Source organism: Electrophorus electricus, chromosome 2 (assembly GCF_013358815.1).
Source record: "Electrophorus electricus isolate fEleEle1 chromosome 2, fEleEle1.pri, whole genome shotgun sequence".
Taxonomy (NCBI): Eukaryota; Metazoa; Chordata; class Actinopteri; order Gymnotiformes; family Gymnotidae; genus Electrophorus; species Electrophorus electricus.
In genome coordinates, this window is record NC_049536.1 from 35,204,860 (window position 1) to 35,228,176 (window position 23,317).

General features: G+C 47.0%; 1 protein-coding gene across 5 annotated transcripts in view; it reads left to right on the forward strand.

The window, feature by feature from the left end:
• The window catches only part of dgkh (diacylglycerol kinase, eta), a 44,288-nt gene extending 21,436 nt beyond the window's left edge, over positions 1–22,852 (forward strand). For 4 of the 5 annotated variants that reach the window (XM_035522229.1, XM_035522233.1, XM_035522228.1 and 1 more), the window contains 26 exons: positions 3,341–3,445; positions 4,496–4,628; positions 7,433–7,539; positions 7,787–7,912; positions 8,007–8,109; positions 9,987–10,149; positions 10,308–10,416; positions 10,520–10,659; positions 11,019–11,100; positions 11,254–11,345; positions 11,438–11,537; positions 11,723–12,008; positions 12,193–12,324; positions 13,171–13,305; positions 13,419–13,536; positions 13,625–13,735; positions 13,970–14,066; positions 14,514–14,621; positions 15,627–15,740; positions 15,876–16,010; positions 16,104–16,370; positions 16,459–16,551; positions 16,711–16,830; positions 17,031–17,136; positions 18,274–18,404; positions 19,784–22,852. In XM_035522229.1, coding sequence (XP_035378122.1) covers positions 3,341–3,445; positions 4,496–4,628; positions 7,433–7,539; positions 7,787–7,912; positions 8,007–8,109; positions 9,987–10,149; positions 10,308–10,416; positions 10,520–10,659; positions 11,019–11,100; positions 11,254–11,345; positions 11,438–11,537; positions 11,723–12,008; positions 12,193–12,324; positions 13,171–13,305; positions 13,419–13,536; positions 13,625–13,735; positions 13,970–14,066; positions 14,514–14,621; positions 15,627–15,740; positions 15,876–16,010; positions 16,104–16,370; positions 16,459–16,551; positions 16,711–16,830; positions 17,031–17,136; positions 18,274–18,404; positions 19,784–19,870 — 3,300 coding nt within the window. In that variant the 3' untranslated portion in view covers positions 19,871–22,852. The remainder of the gene's footprint in view (positions 1–3,340; positions 3,446–4,495; positions 4,629–7,432; positions 7,540–7,786; positions 7,913–8,006; positions 8,110–9,986; positions 10,150–10,307; positions 10,417–10,519; positions 10,660–11,018; positions 11,101–11,253; positions 11,346–11,437; positions 11,538–11,722; positions 12,009–12,192; positions 12,325–13,170; positions 13,306–13,418; positions 13,537–13,624; positions 13,736–13,969; positions 14,067–14,513; positions 14,622–15,626; positions 15,741–15,875; positions 16,011–16,103; positions 16,371–16,458; positions 16,552–16,710; positions 16,831–17,030; positions 17,137–18,273; positions 18,405–19,783) is intronic. The other variant, XM_035522230.1, reaches the window with a different exon arrangement.
• The last annotated feature ends 465 nt before the right edge of the window (positions 22,853–23,317 follow it).

The window sequence follows — 23,317 nt, forward strand, 5'->3', positions numbered from 1 at the left end:
CAGAACCTTGCATTTACCTTCTCTCTGTGTTATACGTGGATACCTCAGCTTAGCACACGCCCTTGTAGAAACAAGGCAAAACGACCTTTCTGCTTTGATACAAATTGCGCAGATAATGCTTGAAGGATCTTTTCATAAACTGAGAAGCCTGCCAGTACTCAGATTCAAATCCATAAGTGGTGGTCACATGTAATGGAATAATGAGAAGTTTTGCCAAGAGGAAACGAATCTGAGTGCACACAGACCCAGCGAGGGTCACGGCAGACAGTCGCTCACTATCTCAGGTAGGAATACAGGTGGATCTGTTGTGCAAGATGGCAGTGTGTTGTGCTTCATACCTACAACTGTTTAGTTTAGAACAGTGAGCTTTGCTCCGTGTATTATACTGAAGCTAAAACGTGTTTGAATGACATGTTTTAGCCTGCAGTGCATGACTGGCGTTACTTACCAAACACCAGGGTTGGCAGTGGTTCATTAAAAAGCTTACAGATATTTGTAAGACAGTTACAATTTTAGTCGATTTGGAAAGGAAATGCGCTGTTATTGTGATGTTATTACCTTATCTGTTTATCTGTAGTGGATTAAACACATGGCCTCTATGGCTTGCTGAAGCTCGGTAATGATATCAGTTATGATGAAATGATTGCTAGAATTATGCTGGAATGCATATACCTTAAAAATGTTGAATTCTGAACCACTATACTTTTAATCTTAAGTGTCACATAAGCATAAATTAGTTCTGTAGTTGTCCATCAAAGAACATTTTACAAAAACGTGAATTGCAGTTACAAAAATAAAGTGGCAGGTTTCAGCAAGAAATGTCCCAGTGTGTCTGAGATTCTCAGAGACTGTATATTAAATGGGTTCTGACTACCTGTGAACTAAAATCAGCTTTGATTGACTGCTTGTGAGGAAAACACATACCAAATATTTCCCATCGCATATAATGCAGTATATTGTTTTTAGTAATCAGATCCTGCACAATAAGAAAAACAGCCAAAAAAGTGTCCCGGTGTGGCTCAGCCCATTGGCCTAGGTGGCCCCAATCTGCACCACTGCCTGAATACTCTGTTAATGTAACCCAGAGTCGCGGAGGAAGACCGCGGGAGGAAGCACTCTCGGCCGTCTGCACACCAGAGAGTTTGAAGAGGCTTTAAGCACTAGCGGTTGGCCATGGCACAGCCGCGAGTCTGTGGTGGACTAACTCGCCCGTGGTGGACTCTGACTCGCCCGTGGTGGACTCTGACTCGCCCGTGGTGGACTCTGACTCGCCCGTGGCCCTGTAATGGGGGAGAAGAATACGAAGGTTACTGCTGCAGTGAAACGCTGCTCGAGGGTTTTATCTGTGATGGAAGGAAGAAGTGCTGTGAGTATTCAAACCAGATTCAGTGCCCAGCATTTTATGTCTTTCTTTAAGCACACTGTGCCACTGAGACCGGCGGCTCTCCGTAAAGGGCTTGTTGTGGAGATTTGCAGTATCTACGGAGAAGGTCTAAACAAACAAGAGAACTGCATGTGCGCATAAAACAAGCCTTCACCCGGCGAACCTCACATCTCTACCCTCCCTCTGCTGTATTTACACCTCTTGGCATTTACAAGGCAGTGCAGGGCCACTGATCCCATACATAGAAGCAGATCTTCACACTGGCACCAACTGGTATTTATGAAGAAGGCTTTTGCAGATTCCGATGTCTTGCCCCATCAAAGATCTGGCCTGGACTCTCTGGATACTGGCCCATGCTGACAAGATCTTATCTCCAAGGACGTTACAGTCCTGCCACTTACACTGCAAACATAGTTTAGTTCAAAAGTCTACATGGTCCTAGTTTAAATGCAAATATTGGTGTTTTAAGGTGTTGCAGGTATGGTGCAAGTTTAAGGATTTGTCTTGATATTGTGATTTTGTATCAATTAGTGCTGTTAATATGGTATAAATATCCATACTTTGTTATAAGGGAGCTTTCCTCTGGAAAAAAATAAGGAATATTTCTGTTAAAACACTGCGAGTAATAACCAGCTGAGGTGATGCCGAGGGTTACTGCTCACCCGCTGTCTGGGGTGCTAATTATTTGTGCTTTAACGACTCGTCTAGTGAAACAACTGTCAAATATCCAAGAAGCATCTTACGGAGTCCGGTAGAAGGCAGTAATGACACGTGAGTCGCGCGTGCATGTGTTGGTTTAAGGATAGCTTTTCGCCCGGTTTTGTGCTGACACTCAGGACGGCCTTGCTCCTCGAGAACCCTTCTCCTCTGCCTCCGTCTGTACCCTCTAATGCGCTCCACTGCAGGTCTGCACCGCTCGGCCTCCTCGGAGCGTCTTATGCAATTCACCTCGTGAACCGAACACCGAGCAAGACGCCACGCAAATCGCACACCAGAGTAAAGAGTAACGTAAAGTTTCGGTGCTCGGTTTGTTCTTCTAATGAAGAGACGACGCTGCAGTAGCCAACGACGCAAAGACGAATTACAAGCGACTTATTCCCTTGTTGAGCCAGCTGGTTATGGAGGATTTTAAGAAAACGTGGAAAGAAACTCGTGATTGAGGCGCGTCTAACGTGAGCAGATGGGTTTTATCAGCTGCATACTGCGCGAGCGAAGAGTGCAAGCTTGTTATTGGATTTCTAAATTAAATACCCCCTACCACTCTTTCAGATTGGCTCAGGAATGACACTTGTTCAGAGCAGTGGCCATGATACCAGCTGTTGATCACGGAAACAGCCTAAATCAAAATACAGTCGCAATTTGAGAGCCGACGTTAATGAATAGGATTCATGAAAGGTTAGTGCATGTTTGGTATTTCTGGAGTGGTAACATCTTTTCTAGTGCTATTTTAGTGAAGTCGCTGTTCTAATGGCCGCCTTGTTTTGTTGACACAGACGTGATGATGTTTTTTTATATGTTCTCAAATAACAGCCTTTACGACCCAGCTAATACTAGAGGAGCTCTGGTGGGGAGCTGAGGGCAGCCCCTCCTCCTTTGTCCTGCAGGGAGCACGTGTTGCTGAGTAAACACGCTTGCACTCCTCAGGTAGGCTCGTGCGAGGGACAATCAATAGATAATGTGAATATTAAAAGCACAGGGGCTCGTGAGCTTCTGAGCAAAGGCAGCCTCTGTTACGAAACAGGCGCTCCCCTGTCAGCCTGCAGCCGAGGAAAGGGTGGGGGGCGGGGCTGGTGGGGGGCGGGGCCTGGCGCTCATCTTTAAGCTCTGACCTGTCCTCAGCACACTCCCTGACAGGCTGAGACCCAGATAAGGCAGGAGAGTGAGGCGTTCGTCTCTCTCTCTCTCTCTCTCTCTCTCTCTCTCTCTCTCTCTCACTCTCACTCTCACTCCTCGCAGGTGATTACTCCTTTTCGAAGGCTCATCCTGTGTGCAGAGAACAGGAAGGAGATGGAAGACTGGATCAGTTCTTTGAAATCAGTTCAGTCCAGAGAGCATTACGAGGTAGGACTCTCTCTCGCACGCATTTTGTGGTCTCACTTTGAATGGAGTCTTGAACTTGAAGTAATAATGCAATGGACAGAAGAAACAGTTTCCTGTGTGATTTGCACGCGGTGCTGTGTATGTGTGATGTGATCTGTGCTTCGATATGCGCTGCTGTTGTGGCTTTTAACACAGATCTTAGGTTGGATGGTGCACTACATACGCATGCTACACGCTCACCACTCGCACTCGGCAAGTTTCAGCTATTCCAGCAGAGTCTACGCTGCATGCTTTTACGTAGATTACCTCTGTGTTGTTCTGCTGGGATTTTCTTCGCAGCTTCTTTTTCTTCTTCTTTGTGAAAAAGCACCAGTGATGGTGCTCAATGTTTTATTTATTTTTTCTTGTGTGGCTAATTATGTAGAAGAAAGATATAAATTTTATTTGAACATGTGAATGACACTGAAATATGTTTCTGTGAATTTCTGTAGCGTGATTGTTTTAAATTGCTTCAGTACGCAACCTGTTGATAGATAGTGATTATAAGTGTCTTTTTTTTTTGACACTGTATGGTAATAATATTGAATATATATTGCCTTGGAAACGAGAGGAAGGAAAAAGATTACATAAGTCCCCCAGCTCTGCAATACCACACCCTGAGCTTGCGCTCTCTGCCTGCCCCCACACAGCCGCCCAGCGGGGAGCAGTCCGTCCCTGCCTTTACCACTAATTAAGTCACGTCAGAAGCCCTGGGAGGAGGCCTGGCGTTACCTGTAGGACAAGGCTTTGCTCAATCAGAGTACGATACGTCCAGCTGTCTGTGGGCATCAGTACCTCTCGCTGGCTCTCTTCGCGTACCATTGTGCCTGGCAGAGTGTGGGCAGGCACGGCGAAGTCTGGGCTCAGCCGTGTGGTACTGCAGCACGGGTGCGCATGCGCCAGGGCGCCCGCCTCATCTCAAACCGAACAGCCATTGGCGCTCGCCTTGTGTTGAAAGTGCCTTTCTTTCCAGGGGCTCTGAAAATGTCTTATTCTGGTTCTGCCAATGTGTCTTAACTTCTCCTTTGTCAGACGGCACAGTTTAATGTGGAACATTTCTCAGGGATGCACAACTGGTATGCCTGCTCCCACGCTCGCCCAACCTTCTGCAACGTCTGCCGGGACAGCCTCTCAGGGGTCACCTCACATGGCCTCTCCTGCGAAGGTAGGTGCCGAATCACAGGAGCCGTGCTGTAGCAGCGCTCTCCTCCGGGCCTGCTGTGCGGCCTGAGCAGGTTCGGGGTTTACGCTCACAGATCTGTCGCTGAGCTCAGTGGATGGAGAGTACGATAATGTAATGCAGGCTGCAGGGTGCCGTGGGGGAGGAACAGTGAACATCACCCATGAAGCTTCACTGTGTGTGTGTTTGTGCATGTGAGTATTGTCTTGACAAATCTAGATACCTCAAAGAAGCTACTGGCAGGTTAATGCAATCGCTCTAAAAATACCGGCCTCAGTATCATTATGTTAATGCGCTGAAATGTGGAAAGATAAAAGTGCTAATTAGACTGTGAGATATGCAGATGGTGCTCATTAAACACCTCTGCCTGTCATTGGCTCTCACAAAACCAGGAAGTAAAAATAGCTTCACACTGTGTGACCAATAATCAGTGGGGCCTGATTTCGGCAAGAGTCTATTTTTATGCAACTGCAAACATATTGTTGACTTCATCAAAATATCATGTGCAGCATTTTTAAAATATTACTTTCAACCTTCCATGTCATCTGGAGAATTTGCATGCGTGTTGTGTGCAGCACGTTGTCCCGTGGTGCGTCGTGTGCTAGATTTGAGAAACATTCAGTCACTTTCATTCGGTGCTAATGAGCTATTCTTAATCAAGAAAGAGAAATGGGCAGAAACAGACACAATGGTGTGTGTGTGTGTGTGTGTGTGTGTGTGTGTGTGTGTGTGTGTGTGTGTGTCTCGCTCTCAGTGGAGCAGTAATGTCTCCCTCCCTCTCTCTCCAGGACTCCTGGCCTCTTGGGTGTTAATTAGGCCCCACTGTCAGGTTCTCATATGGTCTGCCTGAGCTTCGCATTAATATCTCTAGAGCTGCTTTTGGTCATTTTGGAAATGCCAGTGTACTGGCATCTGGAGAAGCCTGCATAGAAACACAGCCAGTGCGCACTGACCTGAAGAAGGCTCTTAAGCTGTCTGAGAAGGCCAAACAGTCACGATGTGGTTCAGAATTCTGTCGTGGCCATGAGTTCTGAGCTTCTGCTTCTCTTCGATTTCCTGTACCAGCCGGTCAGTAAGGACCGATGAGAGACGTGGTCCCCAACACGAGCCAGATTCCACATTTCTCACTAAATTTGACAGAGACATCCTGTCCATTAGCTGCACATTGTGTACTGTCCTGCTTTCTGTGAGCATCACTGAGCTCATAAATGGTTTGCTAACAGCTCTGAAGATGACATTAGCTTTATTGATTAGAGCTCCGTTTTCAGTGGGGCGGCGGATATGTGTAGAGACGATCGGGTGGGACTGCAGCCGAACAGGAGATCTGGAAAGAGCAGTTGCTTAGTACTAATGTCGTTGTGGTTGGTGAGGCTGTTCCATGGCATCACTTCCAAGACTCCTTATCTGTTACTGAGTGGCAGGAGATGAGGCTGATGTCTCCTGCCACACACAGTGTGTCTTCCACAAGCAGTACCCGTGGAAGTGAAGTGCACGTATGAGTGTGTGCTGGGCTAGGGGGGAGGATATGGCACTGAGATGAGCTAAGAGACTTTACACTGGTTGAAGTGTCACTGCCAGTGTGTGTGACCCAGAGTGACCCAGCAGCACATGGCAGTGCAGCTGGGTAAAGGTCTTAGATGCTGAGGATGGATCTCACCACATCTCGGCCTTTGTTTTTACTGTTTTTACTTTTCCTGTGACCCTTGTGGTGCACTCTCAGCTCTTAATGGTTTGTTGGCCAATCACTGACCAAAGGACAGACACACGGACGGACATACGGGTGTTCACGTGTTTTTGGTGATCAGATCGCGTTCAAGTTTCGTTTGGCCATAAACGCCCCGTGACGCTTTGTGATCAGATTATGATCAGAGATGGACCTTGTCCACATTTAATACAAAAGTATAAAACTAGAAAATATAAAATGTTGTAAATGGAAATCTGTCTGCCAATTGCTGATTCCTCTCTGGTGTCCAACATGTCCTCTGGACAGTAGTAGCCTTGACCACTGCAGGAACTACAGCATGCGGAAGAAAAAGCTTCTCGTCTCCTCACTGGTAGGAGCAGCTGTGAAATCACATATCCAGTAAGACGTATAACGGAAACGCGCTTTTTCCACAGGAGATTTAAATCGCATCTCATCTAGTCACAGTGGGGACAGATTTTTGTGAGAAGTGTGAACAGAATCCAAACATGAAACACATGTTAAGGTGAAGTGTAAACATGCGCTCGGAGATTAACGTGTGTACAGATTCGCTTTCAGCTGGTTAGTAAGCGAGACAGATCCTCTGCATTCATTATGAAGTGTGTGCGTGTATGCGTTCTGTAAAAGGTTTAGTGTCTAATTTGTGTGTGTTCATGTGGACTTGGCAGTAATTGTGTGGAAGATGTTTGCAGATCAATCAGCCACTTAATTCTCATCATGGACCCAGAACAGATGAACGTTCCCAATCCGATTACAGCTGCAATGCAATTTAGTGGAGGACATCAACACACAGACATTAGCTTACTGGTCCTCACCCACACCAGTCAGGTGCTTAGTGGTACAGAAAGTGTGAAGGTCTGTGTGTCTGTAAAGTCTAATTGATTCTGTTGCCTTGACTTGTACTTAATGTTTATATGATATGTTTCTGACTTTCATCCAGTGTTGGCATTAGATATCATGTTTCTGTTGTAAGGTGTTTAGGTCCTGGTTTTCTGTCCTTTGTAAGAACGCAGACAAGCACGACATGCTGGAGCTGTTCAAGGCTTCTGAACAGAAGGATTCAGGAATGTGTCCTCTCTCTTTACAGTGTGTAAATTCAAAGCCCACAAAAGGTGTGCTGTCAGAGCCACTAATAACTGCAAATGGACCACGCTGGCATCTATTGGGAAGGACATCATTGAGGATGAGGACGGGGTAAGACGCTTCTCTAACAGCCTGTCAGAGGACAAACGTGCTCATCGCAGAAACTACCACTAAGAGAGAAAGGCTGTGGCAGTCAGCCTAAGCGTGTGTGCGTGCGTGCATGTGTGTGCGTGTGTGTGCGTGCGTGCGCGTGCGTGTGTGTGTGTGTGTGTGTGTGTGTGTGTGTGTGTGTGTGTGTGTGTGTGTGTGTGTGTGTGTGTGTGTGTGTGTGTATGTATGTATGTGTGTATGTTTCCAGATTGCTATGCCCCACCAGTGGCTGGAAGGCAACCTGCCTGTCAGTGCCAAGTGTGCCGTGTGTGACAAAACCTGTGGCAGCGTGCTGCGTCTGCAGGACTGGCGCTGCCTCTGGTGCAAAGCCATGGTGAGGACTTCATATCCCACAGTTCCCGGTGACGCCACCCATCCGGATGCACACGGTGCCAGTGGAGCTGAGAGTTTGTCTTTTGCTTTAACAGGTGCATATGGCCTGCATGGACCTTTTCCCACGCAAGTGTCCTCTGGGCCAGTGCAAAGTGTCCATCATCCCCCCCACCGCGCTCAACAGCATCGACTCCGACGGTACGTGTCTTTGTTTTTTAATAAATGAAGATAAACAAAACAGAGAGCCAGCCAGTGCCCCTCCCTCTAGTGTGAGGGTGTGGAACCAGAGGAGATGTAGCTCATTTGCTTTGTTAATTCATGCCATTATGGAAGTAGAATTTCCTCTTCCTGTGCCCTTGTATGGTGATTTATTCGTGTCGATTGTGAGCGATCGTGCCCTCTGCCTTGCCGTGCCTCGCCTGCACGTGTGGAAGTTACTCTCCTTTCTTCCAAGCTAATAAGTCCTCTGTGTGAGTAAACATAACGGCACAAGCTTGGAAAATTCAAAATAAAGCAAACATGGGCGGCCCTGCCCTGCGCCGAGCTTTCTGAATGGGGGAGGGGGACGTTTGCTCAGCTCACCTTCGCACACACGTTACTGCAGCCTTGTTGTCCAGGAAATTGCACGCTGCTCTTTATTGACAGCTAAATAAAAACGCAATCTGGAGCAGATTGAGTTGCGCCAGCGCCATGACGACGCGAGGCGCAGCGGGGTGGGGCTGGCAGCTCGCCTTCCAACGCCTGCAGGGTCAGGCTGGCCTGACCTCTGAGAGCACCCTACATTGATCTGACCCCATGGCCCCCGTGGGAGACGTCTGAGGCTCTCCCTCTGATTGGAGAAGTGTGTATGGGAACTGAAGATTAGCTGGGGCCAGACAAATGCAATGGAAATCAATATGTGCGATGTTATGGTCTGATTAGAGTGTGTTAGTGGGCTGCTTCTGCTGGAGACAGAATGAAGGCAGAGCCTCTGTAGGAGTGTGGAGGGAGTGATATGACATGAGGGTGAACACGAGAGAGAGAGAGAGAAAGTGAGTGTGTGTGTGTGTGTGTGTGTGTGTGTGTGTGTGTGTGTGTGTGTGTGTGTGTGTGTACACTTCCTCAATCCTTCATGTGGAGGCATCCCCAGATCAGTGCTGGCTCAGGGGCCCGCTGGTCTTAACTGCCTTTGGCACATGCCAGAGCATCGTGACTCAGTCTCCTTCAGGGAGAGACGGGAGAGAGGGAGACTGGGAGGAGGGGGATGGTGAGACAGGGAACCCTTGGATAGTATTAGAGGGTTGGAAAGAGAAAGACAAGTGAGAGGGGGATGGGCTAAAGCTCAGCGATCTACTGCCCCTGCGCACACACACACACATACACACTCTCACACACACATACACACACACACACACACACACACACACTCTCACACACACACAGTCAAGCCCAGAGAGGCAGATCCATGCGTCTAAATCGGGCGTATGGGGAGTGTCTTTAACCCTTTGGGCTGGGCCGCTTGGACAGTGCTTTGGACACATGCTGTCTGCACACGCCCTCACACACTGAGGCTGGACAGCTGGAGCGCTGGTCTAATGAAGATGCAGCATGAGCAGCTCCTCTGAATCGGCCCTGAAACCATCACATCTCAAAGTCTTAATGTTGTCATTTGGACCTGCTCGGGTTTGATTCATTTATTGCAGTTCACTTAGTCTTGATGTATTGGAATTTCTCAGGAGTGTGTCTGAGTAACGCGCTGATTGAAACCCTTACCCAGGCTCCGGACTGCAGCTCAGCAGAGAGCAGGGGTCTTGCATGTGAGGGAAAGTCCTGTTGCTGTCCCATGCACTCTTGGTGATGTGACTCAGACTCTTTTTTTAAGATACTGTTATTCATGGCTCTTGCATAACTTTTTAACTCCCTTCAGCAAAGTGTAAAAATGTATGCATACACAATTTCCCACAGTGAGTCACATATTTGCAAAAACATTTGTGTTTCCAAGCAACATCGAAAAAAACCTCCAAACCCCTCCCCTGAATCTTTTGTTTAAAGCGTGACCTCGTGTTGTGTTGTGTTGTGTTGTGTTTTTTTTACAGGCTTTTGGAAGGCCACCTGCCCTCCGTCGTGTGCCAGCCCACTCTTAGTGTTTGTCAACTCCAAAAGTGGAGACAACCAAGGAGTGAAGTTCCTGCGTCGCTTCAAACAGCTGCTCAACCCTGCTCAGGTCTTTGACCTCGTCAACGGTGGTCCTCATTTAGGGTGAGCCATGCCGTGGACGTCTGCACGTGTGGACGCCAGGCTAAGATATCACTCTATTGTAACTACTGCGGTTGATTACACTCAGAGACCTTGTGAAGGTGAGGTGGTTTTCTTAACTATCATGACACTCGGATTTGGTTTGTGTCTTCATTCCTCAGGCTGCGCTTATTTCAAAAGTTCGACAATTTCCGAATCCTGGTCTGTGGCGGAGATGGTAGCGTGGGCTGGGTCCTGTCTGAAATCGATACGCTCAACCTACACAAACAGGTGCCTCTCAGCCCTTGGCATTGTTCCCAGTGCCGGCGAGATGGGTGGTGCCTGCAGACGAGGATCGGCCAGACGGCTGACTGTGCTCTCTTGTTGTCATCAGTGCCAGCTGGGCGTGCTGCCTCTGGGCACAGGCAACGACCTGGCGCGTGTGCTGGGCTGGGGACCGTCGTGCGACGATGACGCGCAGCTGCCACAGATCCTGGCCAAACTGGAGCGAGCCAGCACCAAAATGCTGGATAGGTAGCATGAAACAGCACAGACATTAAACGTGAACCACGAGAGTCACGGCATCACACTGAGGAATGCTCATGCCACATCGCTCACTAGGTTCTCCAAGACCTGTATTTACCTGCATATCAAGTGCTTTTTCTTAGCCGATTTAGGAATATTCAGGTGTGTGATGATGTCAGTGCCCCGTGGGAAGCCTGGCTCGGACCCACACTCTGAGAGCGTACTGTTTTCCTGCACGCATACTCAGTCCACACGGCAGCTGTTATATTCTTTTTGTCGCAAACCCAAATGAAGTGTTTGCAGCCAAAGGCAGGAGGTGGGCCTGTCTGGACGGTGGCTGAGCACACGGCTGTTTCTGCTCCGCACAGGTGGAGCATAATGACGTACGAGATTAAAATCCCTCCCAAGCACAGCTGCCCTGCTACGCCCGAGGAGACAGAGGACTGCCAGGTAGTCCTGAAACACACACCCACTTCCACAAGCAGTCAAAGGTTACTGTAAGACGTTGGTTTATGTCACGGTATGTCAGCTCGCCACCCTTTGACGTTTGGAGACTTGATTTTTGGAGAATGCCCTCCTGCAATGTTTCCCACGTGGCTTCAGTTTCAGATTACAGATTATGAAGATTCGGTCGCTGCTCATCTCAGTAAGATTCTCAACTCAGATCAGCACTCCGTGGTCATATCCTCAGCAAAGTGAGTCTTGGGAGTCTTTCCCACACTGAGCACATGCCAGGCCTGCAGAAGCAGAGAGGGAGGAACCAACCTGCCTCTGCTCTCTCCACTAGAATCCTCTGTGAAACAGTGAAGGACTTTGTGGCCAAAGTGGGGAAGTCCTACGAGAAGACGCTGGAGAACAGTGAGGAGGCTGAGAGCATGGCTCAGAAGGTAAGACTCCAGCCCTGCTCTCCTACACGCGTTTAGAGGCTTGGCTTCCCCCCCAGGTTTCCAATCTTGCTCCAAACCTAAAGTGAGGATTTTTGTTAATATTTGAGAGTGAAGGAGGAAACACGGCGTTCCCCATCCCGGTTTTCCTAAGCTGTGTGCCGAACGCCTTCCCTCTCGCTGCGCAGTGTGCCGTCCTGAACGAGAAGCTGGACTCACTCCTGCAGACGCTGAACGCCGAGGCCCGTGCAGCCAGGCCTCCTGCTCTCACTACTCCGCCCATCGTGGAGGAGGAGCTGAGCGAGGAGGAGGAGCTGAGCGAGGAGTCCCTGACAGAGTTGAAGGAGAAGCTGGAACAGAGCGCCACGGAGAAGGAGGCGCGGTGCGACCTCCTCCGGCCGCGGGAGCAGCTGGTGCTCCGCGCCAACAGCCTGAAGAAGGCCGTGCGGCAGATCATTGAGCAGGCGGAGAAAAGTAAGATGGGGATGGGGGGGCATGCCAACTGCTGTCCTGCTGGATTTAGTGAGCTCTTCACATGAGAGCACAGCATGACGCACAACAACATGCACCATTAGGCCAGCAGACGCAGCCACTCACCTTTACCTAAAAGTTGAGAAGGGAAGGTTTTTGCTCACCGGGGCTGGTTCCTGTCTCCTAGTGGTGGATGAACAGAACGCCCACACGGATGAGCAGGAGCTGCAGGCGCCGGGCGAGTTCAAAAAGGACATGGAAGACGAAAACAGGGAGAGTGAGAAGGATGAGGACACGAAGGAGCTGGAGGCTCTGCCCGGTGAGTCCCGTCAGCTCCAGCACCAGTAGTCCACAGACAAAGACGGTGATGCTGCCCTCTAGTGTCTACAGCATGTTATGGCAACATTTGATCTCCCCTGAAGAACTTGCAGCCAGCGATGCGAGGAGCAGTCTTGTGCTTTCTAACACAGCTGATTTTTGTGCCTTTAATGTGACGAAATAATGTTTCTTATACTTCTACCAGTGGCTCAGTTGCGCAAACGCTATTGCATAAGTGTGTGTATAGGTGTGTTTGTGTTGTACGTGTGTGTGTGTGTGTGTGTGTGTGTGTGTGAGTTGTGCATGTGCTTATGAGCTGTAATTGTGTGATCCATTTGTCTCTATAATGAGCATGTCATCGTGTGCTGGACAGTGGCACTTAGACAGGCTGGCTTCCCACTTGTCTGGGTCCTCAGGGGCTCCAGATCCCTCCACCAGCTCACAGCTGTCGGCCTGTTGTTCGCTGCCTTTGATGTACCAGTGTTTGTTCATGTTAATTTCCATAGAACTTTCCTGTGACTTTTTTTGGCTTCGTATGGAAAACTAATATTCCAGTTGTTTCTGGAATTATGCGATTTAGACTAGTGTTAGAACTTTATAAAGAGCCACAGAACTCACATTTACAAACAGAAAATTACATTCCATTAATTAGTTTTGCTAACATCCGTCCATATTTTGCTACACCAAATGACAGTTTGGGGCCGAATGCTGCCGTGGCGTCTGCTTCTCTTCTACTGCTCTGTGCCTTCTGCTGTTGAGGTTCTGTGCCTGAGAGGCCATGTGAATGTAGCTTATATGGTTTTCATGGTCACAAGTGTTAACATGCCCTCTTGCTTCACTCCTGCAGTGGCAAAATCGCCCTGCTCGCCTGCGGAGAGTCGAGTGAGTCGCAGCACACAGTCCTGCGGCTCCTTCTCCATCCCTCCCTTCACCGCGAGCAAGGAAAACCTGCCTGTCCTGAACACTCGTATTATCTGCCCAGGTAGGACCTCGCACTCGCCATTTACGCCACCTCAGGGATCTAAGAGCATCGCGTGTCCACAGTGGGCCGTTTCTAATCACTGATGGCTGTCTCGCGGCGCTGTCGATCTGCAGGTTTGCGGGCAGGCCTCGCCGCCTCCATCGCCGGGAGCTCCATCATCAGTAAGATGCTGCTGGCCAACATCGACCCTTTTGGAGCCACGCCCTTCATTGACCCGGACCTGGACTTGCTGTGAGCACGCCGGCTCAGCGCCGCACTCCAGCTGTGCTGACAGACAGCCATCGCTAATGTTGATGTTTGTTGATGACTTGGCCCACAGAGACGGGTATCTGGAGAAGTGCGTGATGAACAACTACTTTGGGATCGGTTTGGACGCCAAGATCTCACTAGAGTTCAATAACAAGCGTGAAGAGCATCCAGAGAAGTGCCGGTCAGGCTCCTGCCTCTCGCCATCATCGCCTCACTGAGAGCATTTGTGCAATGTTTAATAAACAGAGTTCACTTTTGTTCATGTTTTTGTTACCCTGAATTTAACCTGTGCAGTTTTGCAGACCCGGGGAGTTGTGTGTAACTGGACAGAGCAAGGTAGCCGTCTCAGAGGAACCCTGCCAAACCTGCTCTGACCTTCTGGGCTTTGGCCTTTATTTTCATGCCCCCCGTGTAGGAGTCGCACCAAGAACATGATGTGGTACGGAGTCTTGGGCACCAAGGAGCTTCTGCAGAGAACCTACAAGAACCTGGAGCAAAAAGTACAGTTAGAGGTATAACATGAAGGCCAGCAGGCCTGGTACAGAACAGCCCAGTATTAGACTGCTTAAAAAAGTAGCAACAATGTCAGAATGGTTCGTTTTATGAAGAGTGATTGCGGACAGGTACTTAAACGTAATGATGTAAGTAATCACTTTTATCTGACACATTTATCCAAAGCAACTTACAATTCTGACTGACTACAGCTTGAGTAATTGAGGGTTAAAGGTCTTGCTCAGGGGCCCAACAGTGACAACTTGGCAGTTGTGGGACTTGAACTAGCAACCATCCTATTACAAGTCAAGAACCTTAAACACTGAGCCACTACTGCCCATTAATGACACACATGTGATATTTCAGTATTCCGCTCGTTCTTTACTGGCTCGACGGGGAGTTTGTAGTGGTGAGCGGAATGGCCCAGCTGTTCCGAATGGCTCATTGCTGTGTGATTGATTTTGCAGTGTGACGGACAGTACATCCCACTGCCCAGTCTGCAGGGAATCGCCGTGCTGAACATTCCCAGCTACGCTGGAGGGACCAATTTCTGGGGCGGGACCAAAGAGGATGATGTACGTGACCCGGCCACCCCACATCTCCCCTCTTCCTGTGTCTAGTTTAGCTCCCGTCTTTCCATCCTAACTTTAATCTCCTTGTTTCTTCTCGATGTGGCCCAGAGCTCTTTGGGGTTTGGCTCTTGTGCGATGGCATTTTTGTATAAACGTGTTGGATTCACTTCCTGGAACATTTCTGAACTGCTCTCCTGAAGCATGTCAGATCTGTTCTTTAAACTGATGCACAAAACCAACAGGACCTGGAGAAACTCACTCAGAAAACCCTGCTGGCAAAGTAGCATTATTCAGAAAATGTAAAATGGATCATTTTTATTATGCATTTTATAATAAATAATTCACAAATTATTATTATGTATCTATTCATACTTTTCTAATATACATTTTTATTTATAAATACAATAAGGGCAAATGCATCATTGAGTGGCACTCTGACCACACTAGGCCTGTCCTGTGGGTCTCTGAACAAACCCTGATCATTCTGCTCTGACGCGAGCCTTTAATGAGCGGTTTGTCTGAGCCAGCTCCAGAATGAGAGGGTTCCCCCCTCCAGCCCCTGAGCCAAAGCTACACTGGGTCCTACAGTGAAGTCCTGTTACGTAAGCGCCAGGACAGATTACGGAGCACTGACATGCCTGTGATCTCCGACGGGACATCCAGTGAACCTGTCAGAAGGTTCAGCTTTGACTCCACAGCCAGCCTGTCGACATTGCACGTCAGTGCTGGGAGTCTTGGTCTTATTCTGGTTTTGGGTCACAGCTAATAAACACAGTTTGGGACACATTTAGTTTTGCCCTTGTTTTGAAAATGCACACACACAACTAAAAAATATCACAAAAAAAAAAATCACGGAGTTAATTCCCTTCGTGATAGTAGTTAGGTTGTGTATCGGTGTGAAAGGCCCTCTAGTGGTGATGTAATAGACAAACAAATTTTTATCTTCTTTTTTGCATGGAGTAAATAAATGAATTTTCAGAGCTTTGTTGTTTTTCAATTCACATCTAGATATTTTGTGCTCCATCGTTTGATGATAAAATCTTGGAGGTGGTGGCTGTGTTTGGGAGTATGCAGATGGCAGTGTCCAGAGTGATCAAACTCCAGCATCACCGCATAGCGCAGGTGACTCCTACACGTACACACCACAGAGCTTTATCATTTATAATATATTTATAATATGTGGTGTGCCATCTGCTCTGTAACCCTCAGGACATTACCACTGGTAAAATGCTGTCCTTGTCTCTGACTCGCTCACAGTGTCGCACAGTGAAGATCACTATTCTGGGAGACGAAGGGGTGCCTGTCCAGGTGGATGGAGAGGCTTGGATTCAGCCGCCCGGGGTTATCAAAATCCAGCACAAGAACCGGGCCCAGATGCTGACCAGAGACAGGGTGAGTGCCGATGCGCTGACACGCACGCCCGCGTGCAGTTGGCCGAGTCGCGGCACCCGGCTGAACCGCTGCCTCGGTCCCGGTCCTCCGCAGGCCTTCGAGAACACGCTGAAGTCGTGGGAGGACAAGCTGAAGTACGACAAGCCTCCGCTGCGCCCACACCTCTACCCACAGCACTCCGTGGACCTGGCCACCGAGGAGGAGGCCAGCCTGGTGCAGACATGCGCCCGCGCTGCCGACCAACTCATCACACATATCTGTGAGGCGGCCAAGACCAACGGGCTGCTGGAGCAGGAGCTCGCACACGCCGTCAACGCCGCGTCACATGCCATCAACAAAACTCACCCCAAGTTCCCCGAGGTGAGATGGGCGTTTTGGGAGACCCCACCTGAGAGTACATGTTTGGTGATCTCATAGTCTGGTGGTTCTTTCTGCTACCTTCCTTTAGAGTCTGACCAGAAACACAGCCATCGAGGTGGCCAGCACGGTGAAGGCTCTGCACAACGAGACTGAATCATTACTTGTCGGGCGAGTGTCTTTGGTGAGGCCATTTTTCAAAAGTCCTGTGTTATTTTTTCCTTCTAACAATGGAGCCCCATTGCCTCCCTGACTGTCAGCGTTAAACCTCAGACATCTTCGTGGTTTCCATTGGTGCTACTGTTGTTCATGGCTGCTGTGTGTGTGGTTTTTGGCTGTGCAGCAGCTGGATCCGCCCGAGGAGGAGCTGCTGTCCAGCTCCCTGCAGAGTGTGGAGCTGGAGCTGGGCAAGCTGGTGGAGGTACCCTGGCTCTACCACATCCTGCAGCCCAACGATGAGGAGGTGAGTCCTGCACCGTGCCGCACTGGGAACGGGAACGTGATAACGGAGAGCGGGATAGCGGAGACGCTGGCATCAGTCATCAGCACGTCCAAGACGTCAAAAAGGGCCGGTTGGAATGAAAAGTGTGTGTGTATGTGTGTGTGTATGTGTGTGTGTGTGTGTGTGTGTGTGTGTGTGTGTGTGTGTGTGTGTGTGTGTAGGACCACTCACTGGAGTATGGCAAGAGGAACAGTCGCAGTGGCGTATTCCGCATTGTGCCAAAGTTCAAGAAGGAGAAAGCCCTGAAGAAGCCCAGCCCACAGTCCGGTAAGAGCTCCTCACTCGTCCGCTGGAGCGTTCATGAAGTGCAGTGTCGTGTCTGGAAATTGACAGGAATATCTTATTGCCGAGTGATGTAAGAACTGAAACCTCAGGTGTTTATTTTGAGAAGATGGTCGCGTCACTGATATGACATCGTCCCATTTAAAGAGTGGTGTGTCTGACCTCTTAAAATCAGTATGGCAGTGAGGTGTGGCCTGTTTGCTGACAGCTACACAAAGCATTGACCCCACTCACACCCACCCACCCAAAAGTGCTCTCGGTTATGTGATGTCATTGGTCCAACCATTCGTGACCATCCTGCACCTCCTGTGTTCATGCTGTCTTCCTGTCCATCCATACACATAAAGCAAAGCACAAATCAGGGCTCTGCTCAAAGAAGGAGAACCTCCGTGCTCGGCGCACAGAAGGATGCTGGGTTCACACACACAATTCCGGACTGGTCTTCATCATTCGCATGAGTGTACATTATAGGACATTTACAAACTTAATAGGTAGTTTACATTACAAACAGTAGGTGATATTCATTTCCAGGCAAGTGAACTGTTACACCAAAGTCCACGGTCGGTTTTGTGTTTGGACTGAAACTCTTTCAAATCTTGAGTAAAAATGAATCTCTGAAGCATCTTTAGGGATGAGCCAGAGTTTAGGGAGGGAAAGGCCAAAGCATGGCGTGACGACTAGATGTAGAGTATTGGGGCCTCAGACTCCCAAACTCCCTCCTTTCTCTCTTTCTCTCTCTCTCTCTAAATCCATGTTTCTCTCCTGTCTTTTGTGTGTGCTCTGAATGCGGTGGTGGAGGTCCCACAGTGATAACCTGCATGTCGGAAAACCTCTGGGTATGCCAGTGACCAGAGGCCTTACCAAACCCAGCCTGTTTAACCCTTTCTCTGCCAGCCTCTGCTCTCTCTCTCTCTCTCTCTCTCTCTCTCTGTCTCTCTCTCCTTCCCATCTCTCTCTTGCTGGTTGATTTTTCTCCCCTTGTGCTCGCTGTTGTGGTGGTGGTGGTGGTGGTTTTCTCCTCATTTCCACCCCATCCAGCTCAGCCCCTGTGCTTTGTGTCGTGTGTGTGTGTGGGGGGGCCCAAGAGACTCAAGGGGGGTTTCTCGCTCTTGACTTGTGTAGTTCAGAGGTGGGGCACTGAGGAGGTGGGTGCCTGGCTGGAGCAGCTCAGCTTGGGGGAGTACAAAGACACCTTCATCCGGCATGACATCCGCGGCTCTGAGCTCCTACACCTGGAGAGGAGGGACCTGAAGGTATACAACACACCCCCTTTTGTGCCTCACAATGTCCCTCAGAACAAACAGAACCTTCCTTCTCCTCCTTTAACCTGCCTCTGTCACTCTCTCTCTCTCGTTCTTTCTTTCCTGTCTCTTGACCCGTTTGCTGTTTTGTGCTGCACTGCTCTGCTTGGCTTCCTGTGTGCAAGTGTCATTTGGGACTTGAACCCACTTACGTACTAACTGTCTGTGGCCCTCCCCTGCTGCAGCCTGAGGTGTAGGTTAGTCAGTGGGGGCAGGGGGACTCGCTCTGTGGCTGCACCTGTAGTGTCATGTGACCCATGCATCAGCTAGGGAGCCACTACGGACAAGCCAACCTGTGTGAAGAGCTCCGCTGAGAACAAGAAGGCCTCCATTTTTGCGGTTTTTGGAGTTCAGTGAGAGAAAAGTGTGTGTGTGTGTAAGATCACCAACACTTAGATTACATTTCTATATCATGTGCAAATCCATAGCTTACCTGATCAAGTAAAAATGCACATGTCTGACCATTTAAAAGCTCGTGTTAATTCATTCAGCCATTATGGCTAATTGAAAACTTTAACCAGTAACTGAAGACATCGTTGGCCATCCCGTTTGTGTTTGTGGAGTATATCCATGTCAGCATGAAGACTCACCCGAGCCACAACAACCGAAACGCACCAAGGAAACGTGTACATGTGTACATTACACAATCGCTTTATCCACAAATTCACACTTTAGATGCAAAGTTTGAAATCATTTGATACATGATGGTATGTTGTCTGTTTGTTATTTGTATTAAATGTGTTAGCAGCCTTCATGAAAAACACTGAACCAGTCATAGAATCCAGAAATGTAACAAGTGGATTGTTTGCATATTTAAAGCTTCACCCAGAATACATATTTATGGGACTGTGATGTTTTTTCTTTGTTGTGATCCCCTCATTTCAAATGTCACTGTCATTTATCTGTAAGAACTCCCATGTTGTTTCTTGGCTTTTCCTGGTGTATTTATGGGAAACCAGTTATTTCAAGAAGAAAGAGACTAAAAGGTTCCAGTTCCACTGGCATTGCTGGCGATGTTGTGCAATAGTTAATTTCAGTTTCAGTACAGTGTGGACTGTAATACAGCCCTGTTAACACTAATACAGTAGACTGTTTTAAGAAAGCAGTGAAGCATATGCTTTTAGTTTTTGCTTCATTTATTTCTGAGTAAAAAAATTGCAATTACAGTATTTTAATTTTACACATTTTACATAATTTCAGTCTGCAACTCCATAGAGATTAAAGAAATATACACACTGTATATGCACTTTGAAATTAGGACAAAATTGATAATGTTCCCACTGACTAAAATCACGTGATTCTAAGCAGACTCTGTGTGCTCATCTCTGCAGGATCTGGGGATCTCGAAGGTGGGTCATATGAAGAGAATCCTGCAGGGAACTAAGGAACTGGCCAAGAGCGCCCTGATGGACTTGTGAGGGCCGAGCGCTCGCTTCCGTCACCTGAGGTGGACAGTGTTTGCAGCACCACTGTCCAGACGAGCTCCGTATCCAGGGGCTACTCCCCCTGAATGTCATGGTTTCAAACGAGTGCTGGTGCCAAAATAGACGTAGAGTTAGAACATTCCATGTGGCTGTAGATTAATAGGGGGAAGCAAAAGCCATTTTTTACTGCATTGATGGCACAATCAGGTATGCAACTCTCACTGTAGAGGCAACTTCTGGCATCTTTACAAGAGTCAAGTAGCAAAACAGGACTTCCATGAAGTGTTCACTGTGGGTGAAGTGAGGCCTTTTAAGAGCTTGCTGGCCCTTCGCTTTGCGGTGGGTGGCCACAGCAGGACGGGGACGGGATGTCTCAGCAATATTCCTCTTTCGACAGCACTGTTTACATTTTGAAGAGACAGCAAAATGACTGCTGTGGCCTTGCAGTCTGACGGCCATCGCTGCAAACCGGCCCTGCAGTCCAGGAAAACATTCGCAGTGACATTCTGATGCATGGTATTTATGCTTGATTTGGATGTCTACGTCACTGCATGATTAGTGTCATGTTTTTATTGTACAAACTACCACTTGAACAAGTTTTCTATGACTTTAGTATGATACTACTGAAGTGTCCCTGTGGTCTTGTTAGACTGCTGCTTTCTTTCTATTTATTTCTTCGCATGAAATCTGTTTCAAAGAGCAAAATGTTGTGCCATATTTATTGTAAAATATGCTTTATTGATAGCAAGGTTATATATGATTAGCACATAAAGTAAGACAATATATCAGTTCAAGAAAACAGTACCAAAGCAAATGTGCCCAATTTATTGTCCTTTTGAAAGTTTCCATCTAGAGGTTCCCCAAATTTAATAACACATAGTAATTATAAGTATCACTTTCCCAAAATTCAGTAACATCATTTTAAGCATCAACTATTAGTGTGGTAATTGTTAGATCAATGCAATATAGTCACTTCTCATATCAGCTCTAAATGTACATTAATTATTTAACTATTTTTGCTTGGACTAGGACGCTTCTTTTAATCCTAAAACTGTGCAGTTGATCTGCATCTTTGCATAAGTTTCTCATGATTGTTGCTCCTTGAATTGCATTTAGGGTTAAATTTGACTTTGATAGGATACCCAGAACTCTGTTTTAAGCTGATGGCATTACAGGGTATACTAGTGTAGGTGAAGTTTGGTTAGTTAATATATGCACTGTAAATATATCTGACAGTCTATACTGTTCAATCCAACTGTAAGGAAAAGGTTTGTATAGATTAATACTAACATCATATATTGATCTTACAATTTTGATTGTGAATAGTGCACCACAATACCGATGTGAATTGTTTAGTAACTGCCTTTATATGTTAAGTGCTGTTGTATTATATTGAGGGTGCAATATTGTATTTATTTTGATACATTTACTTCTCTATGAAGCTTTATTATGCCATTTTTAAAAACAACAACAACAAAAAACCCCAAAACAGTGCATGCTTGACTTTGAGATTAGGTGGCTTGTGGACAGACCGACCATGCCATATTCTCTCCAAATTCATAAAATCTTCCTTGAGAAAATCTTTGGTTTATCTACTAAACTGTGCTTCCAGAACAATTTGCAAGACAACTGGATGTTCTCTTCTGAACCAGCAGAACTGCCTGCTGTGCCTCTTCTATGTCCTTTATAACGGAGACGTTTCACCCATTTAGCTTTAATCAGGTCCCGTAATTCACAGGTCACCTCCGCACTCAGTGTGCTTATAGGTGTCTCTGTGAATTGGTCATGTCCTACTCTCCCTCTAGAGGGTGGCAAACCACACCTTCATTTCTGATGAGTGACAAAGTGGCTTTGGTGAAGTTCGGTGATTCACAACCAAAAACACAGCCAGACGCTCTGAGTGTTTATTCTGTTGCACCTGCATGTAACCTCAATTACATAAAGAATTTATTAAAGGGAACAAAATTGAGGTAAAGGCAACTGCCACCAGATTACAAAGGGCGTGCACATGCCCTACAGTATACATGCCCATAGTATACATGCAAATGGGTTTTGCATTCCAAATTGCTTGTACATTTGTCAGGGTTCCTTTGCTGCTTTGACCATGAAGGAGCCTGATGCGTTTAGGGCAACGAACGCTAGTCTGTAGTGAGTGGCCTGCAGGAAAGCAGCCACTGACCTTGTTTGAGAGGAAGGAACCACCATTTCTCATGTTCACAAGCTTATTTTCAGACATTATGAAAATTCTTTCTAACATATTTGTTTACTGCCATTCAAAACTTAACATGGTGTTCTTTTTATGCATCTTATTTTCACTTTACATAACTATGCATTGCATTGGAAAGAAGTCAGATTATTTTCCCCTAATGAGTCATTGCCAAAGATATACATACATTGTTAACAAGATGTAGTGCCATACATGTCAACCTTTAGAGATGTAAAGAGAATTGTTTGATTTGGTTTCATGATTACTTATGTATATAACATTTCCAAGATATTAGGGACACACAACCCTGCAGATAAGATTTGCCCTCGGCATAGTTTCCATTTATAAGCTGTAGCAGGTTGTTTGACCTCCAAACACTGGTGCCTCCTTGTGGTATTATTTGCTGTCATTTCATTTCATTCAGATGGCCAGTGCAGTCTTCCGCTCACGTTGCAGGGACTCCGTCTCCGCACATTCCGTGTGTGTCTCTGAATGAGTTTCCCAGAACATAAGTGGTCTCATAAGACTGCTCACTACACATGGTGTACATAAAGCTGTATACTGCCTGATTTTTTCAAACCAATTCACAAGAGAAATTTGTAGGATTGCATATCTGACATGATCCTGTTAAGAGAAGTGAGATGTGAGTTTTATTTGTTTACATTGTGTTTACAATGGCACAGTTTAATTTTTAAAACTTTGTGCATAGCTATATACAGCCTTTACATATTTATTAAGGTTAAACAACTGATGTATATGTGTTCTCCCTTTGGGATAAAATGTTACACTAAGTCACTTGTATTGATATCTGGATGATTTTTGGTAGTTGGTAAATTTCATGACTACTAAGTGACTGTTTTCTGTGCCTTTTATCGTAGATGCATGGTTAACTATTTATTACAATATGGAAGTCACTGAGATGTGTATTTTTGTATCAAGATTGAATAAATGTTTAAATTTTGTTGTACATTTTGAAGTGGTAAAATGGTACCACTTGCAATCTTACTTCTTCAATAAAACCGAATGCATACGTAATGTATATCACCTCTCAATTAGACTGGTTGTCATTTAGTGAGAGTAGTGACTTATCAATATATTTTATTATTCCATAATGGAGAAGTTGGTTTGCAGCCAAGACACATACAAACGTACTCATAAAAAGTGCGAATATTAAACCAGGATTTATATCCTACATTCACATGTGACCTGGAGAGTTAACATGTTTCTTGCAGTTT